This window comes from Silurus meridionalis, chromosome 24 (assembly GCF_014805685.1).
Source record: "Silurus meridionalis isolate SWU-2019-XX chromosome 24, ASM1480568v1, whole genome shotgun sequence".
Lineage (NCBI taxonomy): Eukaryota > Metazoa > Chordata > Actinopteri > Siluriformes > Siluridae > Silurus > Silurus meridionalis.
Genome location: NC_060907.1, coordinates 3,049,741 through 3,060,647, shown reverse-complemented (window position 1 = coordinate 3,060,647; position 10,907 = coordinate 3,049,741). Strand labels below are relative to the sequence as shown.

Below are 10,907 nucleotides of genomic sequence, written 5' to 3'. Positions count from 1 at the left end.
CATGTACAGAAGGCCAAGTCGGATAACACTGGGTGCAGCTGCTATGAGTCCTAGCAGTTACTGGAACTGCTTGACAGTGAGAGGCTGTCCTTCTCTGACCCTCCTGATGGCCATGATGGCAGGGGAAAGATGTGTGCGCAAAGAAGTCTAATCCCATATTACGCAGAGATAGGTGGTTCTTTGTAATGGAGAAAGCACACTCTTCACGGCGTTCAGCCGAAAGCCCAAAACCTTTATGTGAGCGTGAACGACATCTCAATGCCGGACCGCTAACGGCTCTGATCGAGCTAATGCCCTGACGTCTCATCATGGACATTTGCACCACACGCTGCATGCGCAAAGCCAACAGCATTGTGGATGACCACACACACCCGTCACACACACTTAACCCTCCTACCAACAGGGAAGCAGTTCTGAAGCATTCAAGCCGTCACATCCAGACTGGTTAACAGTTTCGTCTCTCAAGCTATCATGCTTCTCAACACAGAACTGCACTGAAACTCACATGCACACACTCACTCAACTGTGTGAATAATCTATACAACCCAGACTCAACACACACTCGTGCTCACTTCACACATCAATGTTTTCAGCACCACTCATATTACATCACCTCAGTGACTACAAACTGTTTACATGCTGTTTTTGCAAATTTTTTTGACTGCTGCTATTGCTCTTTTGCACAACATTTTGTTTACATTTTTGTTTATTTACAATGTTCACTCCCATACTCTGTATTCTTGTACACACCACAGTGTGTAATATACAACAGGTTTACTGGCGGTGCTATTTTGTGTTGTGTATTTGTCTTACACTGTCCTGTCCTGTATTGTCTTGCACTGTCTTGTGCTGTCATTTGCACTGTTTGTACCAGGTTGCACATGATGCACATTCTGTGGCAAGGACACTTACTAGTTCTAAGATCTGTGTTTTCTGGGATGTAGCTCTATGTTGTTAAATATAGCACCAGGGTTCTGGAGGAACGCTGTTTCATTTCACTGTGTACTGCGTCAGCTATATATGGTTGAAATGACAACAAATGCTTCTTGACTCTTGACGGCTTGAGATAAAAGATGAAAGGATGGATATAGGAAAATACGCATCCTTTAGATCTACTGCGACAAATTAGTCCTCGGACCTGATTTGAAATACGACCTGCTTGAGTGTCAGCATCATTATTATTATTTTATTTTTTTTATTAATTTTACGTAAAAAAAATGTATGTATTTATATGCGCAGACCATGCACAGAATGTACAGAGAATCTGTGCTGTAAGTGCGCAGAATGGGCGCAGCCACATCTCTAGTTGTGAGCTCCGTAGTTCCTCGAGCCTAGCTTGCAAAGCGTGCCCCCCCTCCTCCTCACAGGAAAAGAGGCGGAGCTAATACTCTCATCGCAGGGGAAAGAAACCCCTGAAAAGCAAGCCTGTCTCGAAACCCTCTGCAAGGTTCATTTGCAAACCCAAGGAAATTATTTTTTTAACAATCGACAGACAATTCAACACATACACACAGTGCATACTTCCTGGTCGTGACGTCACCCTGCCGGTGACAGCCAGCGTCCAATTTTTGACTAAATAAAAACATTATTTCAGAGCGTGTTCCCAAAGCGCTTCAACACGTCTAGTTCCTTCAGGACACTAGGGTTACATACGTAACCTAGAGACATTATGTTATATAACATAAGCACAGTCAATATGTTCTGTCAGGACCTTTCACAGCACACTCAGCATTGCAATGAGCCCTTGCACTGCGCTGCCAGATATGTAAGGACACCGAAACTACATTCACCCTAGTGCCAGATTATCTCACCAGCTCCTCGATTTTGCCCTGAGATATTCCCGCCTGCCTGCTATTTTTTCCTGTTTTCTACCCTGGTTGGATTACCATTTATATATATATATATATATATATATATATATATATATATATATATATATATATATATATATACATACATACATACAGTGAAGAAAATAAGTATTTGAACACCCTGCTATTTCGCAAGTTCTCCCATTTAGAAATCGTGGAGGGGTCTGAAATTGTCATCGTAGGTGCATGTCCACTGTGAGAGACATAATCTAAAAAAACAAAAAATCCAGAAATCACAATATATGATTTTTAAACAATTTATTTGTATGATACAGCTGCAAATAAGAATTTGAACACCTGCCTATCAGCTAGAATTCTGACCTTCAAAGACCTGTTAGTCTGCCTTTAAAATGTCCACCTCCCCTACATTTATTATCCTAAATTAGATGCACCTGTTTGAGGTCGTTAGCTGCATAAAGACACCTGTCCACCCCATACAATCAGTAAGAATCCAACTACTAACATGGCCAAGACCAAAGAGCTGTCCAAAGACACTAGAGACAAAATTGTACACCTCCACAAGGCTGGAAAGGGCTATGGGGAAATTGCCAAGCAGCTTGGTGAAAAAAGGTCCACTGTTGGAGCAATCATTAGAAAATGAAAGAAGCTAAACATGACTGGCAATCTCCCTCGGACTGGGGCTCCATGCAAGATCTCACCTCGTGGGGTCTCAATGATCCTAAGGAAGGTGAGAAATCAGCCCAGAACTGGGAGGAGCTGGTCAATGACCTGAAAAGAGCTGGGACCACCGTTTCCAAGGTTACTGTTGGTAATACACTAAGACGTCATGGTTTAAAATCATGCATGGCATGGACGGTTCCCCTGCTTAAACCAGCACATGTCCAGGCACGTCTTAAGTTTGCCAATATCCATTTGCATGATCCAGAAGAGTCATGGGAGAAAGTAATGTGGTCAGATGAGACCAAAATAGAACTTTTGGGTCATAATTCCACTAAACGTGTTTGGAGGAAGAAGAATGATGAGTACCATCCCAAGAACACCATCCCTACTGTGAAGCATGGGGGTGTTTTTCTGCACATTGGACAGGGAAACTGCACTGTATTAAGGAGGGGATGACCGGGGCCACGTATTGCGAGATTTTGGGAACAACCTCCTTACAAGCTGTTCCTACAACAGTGTAAGCTCGCCTTCGCCAACTACCCACACCAGTTCTCTTCATAGGAAAATAATTGATTTTGTGGTCTTTCACCGTTCGGCCAGGAAGAATTGCCCACTATTCGTTCCCCATCAAGGGTGCTGCCCAGTCTCAGAGCCCTGACAAAAATAGTTGCTTCACTCCTGAGCCCCGATGAAGATGTAGCTTTACTTTCATGCCCAGGCAAAGATGCTTCACTCTGCATCCAAACCCCACTGAAGACATTGCTCAGCCTCTGAGCTTTGCTGAGGCCTTTGCTCCACCCCCAGACTTAACTCTGCCTCAGAGCTCTACATTCAAGGCCAACCGAGGACGTTACTCCATCCCCAGGTTTCACTGAAGTCTTGATCTCTGCAGAGGGTGTCACTCTTCCCCTGGTCTCTGTAGAGAGTGGTGCTATTCCCCTGGTCTCTGCAGAGAGAGTCGCTCCACCTCAGCTTCAGAGTTCCTTGCCGTGTTGAGATCAATACTGCACTCCTGAGCATTGCTGAATTTATCGCTCCACCAACAAGCTTTGCTGTTGATATAGCTCCACCCCTGGGCTTTTCTCTGACCCTGGGCTCTGCTGATGATATGGCTCCTGGATTTTGCTGACACTGTAATCTCTGCAGAAGACATTGCTCTGTCACTGGTCTCCACAGAGGGCATCACTCCGCTGCTGGTTTCTACTGAGGACGTTGCTCCACCACTGGTTTCCTTAGAGGACGTCGCTCTGCCAGTGCTTTACTTATACAATTCGGTATAAGTCACTTGCTTGCTATCTTTCCCCATTTTTATTTTTCTTACTCTAACCTTTTATCTATGTAATTTGAATGTATAAATATAACATTTAATTTTAACATGTGTAAAAAAAAATAAATAAATACAAAGAAAAGAAAAGAGTATATTAAATAGTGCAATAATGCATCTTTCTAAAACCTCAGCAGATTCAAAAGAGCTCAATATACATTCATAGAGAGAGAGAGAGAGAGAGAGAGAGAGATTTGTTAGATAGATAATGAGACTCTTCTTACTGCCTATTTTTTAAATGAAACGTTTTTTTCCTACTGCTGCCTCCTGGTCTGCATCAATATTGCCATGTAAATGATTTCTATCTTACAAAAACGAACATGAGATTCATGGAGGATGAAAAATGGCTTTTTATAAAATAAATGTAATAAATAAAGTAAAAATTTATTAAAACATGTTTTGGTCGATAAAAAAGAACAGCATTAATTTATTTACTTTACACAATTAAATCATTGAGTCATTTTAAGTTCTGTTGTTTTTATTTTTTAATGCTGCAGTAGTTGATATAAAGTGGAATGCAGATCTAAAGTAAAGGCATCAACAGAAATAAGAAATAAAGAAATATATGAAAGTAATTATTTTAATTATGACTTTTCTTATATTGACCAAAGTGTGTGTATGTGAATATAAAAAAGGGGTCCATTTAAACAAAACTATTTTATATTTTAAAATCTTTAACAGGGTTCCTGATGAATCTATCACCCAGAAAGCTTTTTTTAAACTGTCCTGGATTACACAGAACTCCTCCATAGTCTTCTCTCCTAGACCAAACCACTTTTGAATAAAGTGTGTTTATTGAACATACATTCTGATTTCAACCAGTAAAATTTAAAGTTTACTCATTTTTTCCAGTTATGAATACTAAAAAATACTAAAAAAAAAAAAAAAAATCCACACAGAACTTCCTGAATTCATTGCTTGAACTTTATTTATGCATGTATTTATCATCTCATTCATTTCTGTTTTTAGTGCATCTTTTGGTTGATTTGATGATCAAAGTTGATGTCTGCTTCATCACAGAATTTGACTTCATTCTTTCATGATCAAATCAGATAATTTTATAAAAAAAACAGATGTAGAATAAAGCTGTAGCCAGTGGCCAGCGGTATATAAGCCGTGATATGAGCTGTATTTTCACATTGAGAAGTTTAAGTGGTGCATCCCTCATTTTCCAGGAGGTTGCTTAAGCTGCTCAGTCCGATGTATCTAAGCCCATCATTGTTCTTGTTATCTTGACTCTCCTCCTGCGTGGGCCAGTACTCCAACCAACTGCTCGTTCTGATCGTGTAGTGCCAACTGACGAGACAAAAAAGGAAATGAACACTTGCAATATTCAGAAAATTTTAAATAATTACAGAACCATTATCTTTTGTTTGTGAACAAAATAAACTCTTTTTAGTGACTATTATTCTCAAACTAGACTGCAATGACGTAACTTACAGACTGAATCTGAACAAATTATTTTGTTGAACATAAATGACAGAATCAAGAATCAGAATAACAAATAATTTTTTTTCACTGCATGGGAATCATGCATACAAACAGAGAAATCTGTGCGCAGCTTGGCCTGGCATGTTCAAAAGACACATTATATAAATGATGATAATGATGATGTATTTATTATATATTTTCAACATTAAATTTTCAACATAAAATATCAAACCTATTAGACCTATTCAATAAAAAAAAAAAAAAAGATCAAACATTGTTAAACTATGTAATTACACACAAAGGCCAAAGGAATGTGTAATTACAGTGTAATTACAGCAGGAGGTGAAGCAACTGGTGCTATGGTGCAGTCCTGAGGGAACTAGGGTTACATACTTAACCTAGAGAAGTTCCCTTTCAGGAACTTGAGCTGCGTCGAAACGCTTTGGGAAGGAGTGTCCAATCACGCCAGACCGATCAGTCCCTGCCCAGTGTTTATGTGGCCACAGCTAGAGGAGGACCGAGTGGCCAGGAGTGGCAGTGCGGTCCAGGTTATAGAACCGCACAAAGGTCAGTGGGGCGGACCAACCCGCAGCGTCACATATTTCTTGGAGGGGAACTCCAGAGGACCAAGACTTAGAGGCAGCCACACTCCGGGTGGAGTGAGCTCTGACCCCGAAGGGAGCGGGGCGACCAGAGGACTAGGATGATGTGATAGCGTCAACGATCCACCTGCTCAGAGTCTGCTTTTTAGCAGGCAAGCCTCTCTTGGGAGGGCCATAGCAGACAAACAGCTGATGGGACCTTCTCCAAGGACCCGTCCTGCGAACGTAAGTGTCCAGAGGACGCACCGGGCAGAGCCGGTTAAGCTTCTCCTGGTCTGGGGCCTGGAATGGAGGAGGATAGAATGCCTGCAGCCTAACGGGCCGTGGGACGACCGAGGGCACCTTGGGGATGTAACCCGTACGGGGGTAAAGGAGGGCACCAGCCATACCTGGGGTAAACTCCAGGAAGGAGGGGGCCATAGATCCCCCACCCTTTTTATAGAGCAGATGGCCAACAAGAACGCGGTTTTGATAGAAAGTTGCCTCCAAGATGCCTCGGCTAGAGGCTCGAAGGGGGGCTCAGAAAGGGCCCCCAAGACGATGGCCAGGTCCCACCCAGGCACTCTAGGCCGTACCGGGGGCCTCAGCCTCCGGGTGCCGCGGAGAAAACGCGTCACAAAGGGGTCTCTGCCCAGAGATTGCCCGCTACAGGGGCATGATTGGTCAAAATGGCAAACACGTAGACTTTTAGGGTGGACGGAGCCAACCCCTTGGCGAACTGTCCCTGGAGAAAATCTAGCATTGAACCAACTGGGCAGTGGACTGGATCCAGCCGGCGGTGCTCACACCACGAGCAGAACAGACGCCACCTGGCGGCATACAACCTCCTAGTGGAGGGAGCTCTGGAGTGGAGAATGGTCTCTACCACCGCGGTGGAGAGATCAGAACCTCGGAGCTGTGCCCCCTCAGGGGCCACAGCCACAGCCTCCACAGCTCCGGGCGGGGGTGAAATATGGCACCCCCTAGCTGAGAAAGGAGGTCCCTCCTCAGAGGAATCACCCACGGAGGGTGCTCGAGGAGAGCCACCAAGTCCGCGAACCATGGCCCCCAGAGGGTCTGGAGGCGTAAGGGAGAACCAGAGGGGACAGTACAACGTCTCTCGAGACGCAAACAGATCCACCTGGGCTCTTCCGAATTTTTCGACAGGGCGTCTGCTGCCTCGTTCAACCGGCCTGGGATGTAAACGGCCCTCACAGAGAGGAGTTTCCCCTGGGCCCAAAGGAGGACCTGGTGCGCCAGTCTGCACAGGGGGCGTGAGCGCAGACCTCCTTGATGGTTGATGTAAGAGACCACTTAAGTGTTGTCCGTACGGACCAACACGTGGTGACCTCTGAGGTCTGAGAGGAAATGCTTCAAAGTTAGGAGCACAGCCAGCATCTCTAGGCAATTGATGTGCCACAGTAGATGGGGCCCCTCCCACAGACCTCTGGCAGAGCGATCACTCATGACCGCTCCCCACCCCGTGAGAGACGCATCCGTCATTAGCATTAAGCGACGACCGGGGACTCCCAGCACAGGGCCTAGAGATAGGAACCGGGGATCTTTCCAAACATCTAAGGCATGTAGGCATCGCCACGTGACCTTGATGGTACGGAGCGGATTGCCCCTCCGTGAGAACCCGCGGGTCTTGAGCCACCACTAAAGGGGCCTCATGTACAGCAGGCCAAGTGGAATCACACTGGACGCAGCTGCCATAAGCCCTAGCAGTTTCTGGAACTGCTTGACAGTGAGAGGCTGCCCTTCTCTGACCTTCCCGACGGCCACAAGGATGGCCACAACGCGGGCAGGAGAAAGCTGCGCACGCAAAGTAGTCGAATCCCATATGACAAAGGAGATAGCACACTCTTCCCGGCGTTTAGCCGAAACCCCAAAGCCTTCATGTGGGCAAGAATGACATCTCGATGCCGGACCACCAGCTGCTCAACCAATCGTCGATGTAGTTGAGGATGCGGAGACCTCAGGGGAACCAGAGCCGCATCCACACATTTCGTGAAGGTACGGGGTGAAAGGGCAAGGCCAAATGGAAGAACCCGAAACTGGTAAGCTTCGGCCCCGAAAGCGAACCTCAGGAACCTCCTGTGAGAAGGTCGGACGGACACATGAAAGTACGCGTCTCTTAGATCCACCGTGACAAACCAGTCCTCGGATCTGATTTGAAGCACGACCTGCTTGAGGGTCAGCATCTTGAACCTGAGTCGCATGAGAGAGCGGTTCAGCTGACGTAGATCTAAAATAGGACGCAACCCACCGTCCTTCTTGGGAACTATGAAGTACCGGCTGTAGAACCCGGACTCCCGTTCTGATGGAGGGACCACCTCGATGGCCCCCTTCCTCAGGAGAGTATCTACTACCTGTTCCATGACCAGAGCCTGCTGTCATCCCACCAGAGTGGGAAGAACCCCATGAAAATGGGGTGGAGGAGACCCGAACTGAACCGAGTAACCCCGCTCTACAGTACGCAGGACCCATCGAGACACATCTGGGAGAGCTTTCCAAGCTCCCAAAAATGGCTCAAGGGTATCAGCATTTTGAGACTGACCTCCGGAACGCCCAGAGCCAGGGCCGTGCCCAGAGACGGTTTTAGGGGAATCGAGATCTCCCGGACCACAGCGATGCCAGGTGGAGACCAAGGAGAGAGCTCGCTGGAGCTGGCCGCGCCCTGAAGCACCGAGGGTGGCAGGGTTAACGTTTCTGAACCTCCTGATGGGAGACGGAGGGCTGCGGCTGGGGCTGAGCCTGCCGAGCAGCCCCCTGTGAGTGGCGTGGGAGGTAACGCTGGAACGCCGCCACTTGTTTCCTATTTTCCTGAAACCTCTCAACCACCGAATGTACGGATGTACAGGTGCCTTTCTGTAGACACCAGGGCAGCCATAGACTGGCCAATGGCCCTAGCGGTCTCCTATGTGGCTCTAAGAGCCAGATCTGCCGTACGGCGCAGCTCATCAAACTGGCCATCCACGGCACCCCCCACATCCAATTCACGCAGCAGGTCAGCCTGATATGCCTGCAACACCGCCATGATGTGCAGGGAAGAAGCAGCCCGACCTGCTGAAGCATACAGTTGTGTTCAAAATTATTCAACCCCACTGAAATTGATTCTTTTGGTCGGTTTGACATTGATTATGATCATTCAGTCATCCTGCTTACAATTAAATCAAAGAGGCACGTGTAGGTCAGACAAATATAACATAACATTTATAATGAAATAACTACAAATGTCTTTTCTGAGCTCACATCATTATCAGTTTTATTCAACCCCCAAGTGACATTCAATCTTAGTACTTAGTACAACATCCTTTTACAGTTATAACAGCTTTTAAACGTGAAGCATAGCTTGACACAAGTGTCTTGCAGCGATCTACGGGTATCTTCGCCCATTCATCATGGGCAAAAGCCTCTAGTTCAGTCACATTCTTAGGCTTGCGCACTGCAACTGTTTTCTTTAAGTCCCACCAGAGGTTCTCAATCGGATTTAAGTCTGGTGACTGCGATGGCCACTTCAAAATGTTCCAGCCTTTAATCTGCAACCATGCTCTATTGGACTTGGAGGTATGCTTGGGATCATTGTCCTGTAGGCTTTACCCACGAGCGCAGAAGTGCTGCTTTGTGGGCAACGTCAGGGTCTTTAGGGAAGAGACGACTCCGGGAGAGAGATAGGTGGCAAGTGTCTCTTCAACCTGAGGCATAGCCTCATAACCATATTCTTTCCGCCCAAATATGTGGGAATACACAGTTGAAGTGGGGGTGAAGGGGCTGGCCGAGTAAGGTTTAACCCACGACCTAGACACCTCGGTGTGTAGATGGGGAATAAATGGAAGACCCCTGCAGGGAGGTTGTGACACGGGTGTCAGAAAGCGCTCATCTAATTTACTGGATGAAAGCACTTCCTGCTTATGAGCCGGCCAAAGTTATAACTTGGCAACGGCATGCGCCACAACCTCCGTAAGCTCCTCGGCTTCCGTATCGCAGCGCGCGGCCCCGCCCCCCCTTCTCGGAGGAAGAAAGGCGGAGCCGCATGCACTCGCGGCAGAGGGAAGAATCCGCCGAAAGGCGTGCTTCCGAATCCTGCGAGCGAGTGCTAGACAGAGCAGGTGAGGCTGGAGATAGGGAAACACCCGTCTCGAAACCCTCTGCAAGGTCCATCTGTGAACCCCAGGATCTGGCACGCCGCTCTGCCTCAGCGAGAGCGGGACCAGACCCGGAAGGAGTTAGAGCACCCATTTCGTTGAAAAGAGCCGAGCGAGCGCGGAGCGAGCGCAAAGACATGTGAGCACAGTGAACACACTCAGCTCCCTCTTCGAGAACCGATCTCGCATGCTCCGCACCCAAGCAAGCAACACACAAGCTGTGCGAATCCCCCGCCGTAATATAGCGGGGGCAGGGAGGAACGCACGGCCGAAAACTGTGCTTAATTTTTCCAACCTACTTTCATTATTTCTCTGCTTTTTTGTGTCACAATGTCACACAAACACAAAGAGCGCTTTCTGAAAACACAGAAGCTGCCGCTGGCTTCTCTCATATGCGTTTTATACTCCTGGTCATGACGTCACCTCATCGGTGATGGCCAGCGTAAATTTTTGACTGATTACACACGTTATTCAGAGCATGAACACTCAGGCGCATTCCCAAAGCGTTTCGACGCAGCTCGAGTTCCTGAAAGGGAACAGCAAACAGTTAAAACAGCAGAAAAAATCATTGGTGGTCCCCTGCCAACTCTCTGGGCAGGAAAAATCACTACTGTCCCTCTGCACCCTGGACACAACCTCTTTCAGCTCCTCCCTTCTGGCAGGTGCTACAGAACTCTGTTTCCCAAAACTGCCAGACACAGGAACAGTTTCTTTCCCCAGGCAATCAGCATCATTAACAACTCATCAGAAATATATTCCCTGCTTCATATCTATAAGTGCTGCACTTTCAGAACTGTCAGTCATTACATCATCTGTAAATGTTACACACACTATGGCTGCTGTTCCACAGTATCTCTTTGTCGTACCTGATGTACAATACTGTTATTTGCACTACCATACCATACATTTAATCCACACAGTCACACCCCAA

The 10,907-nt window shown here is 46.8% G+C and overlaps 1 protein-coding gene across 1 annotated transcript in view; it reads right to left on the bottom strand.

Annotated features, from left to right (window-relative positions):
- Positions 1–4,726: 4,726 nt before the first annotated feature.
- Positions 4,727–10,907, bottom strand: part of LOC124378332 (complement C3-like) — a 59,314-nt gene continuing 53,133 nt past the window's right edge. The window contains exon 41 of the mRNA XM_046837927.1: positions 4,727–5,112. Within this exon, the coding sequence (XP_046693883.1) occupies positions 4,965–5,112 (148 nt within the window). The 3' untranslated portion in view covers positions 4,727–4,964. The remainder of the gene's footprint in view (positions 5,113–10,907) is intronic.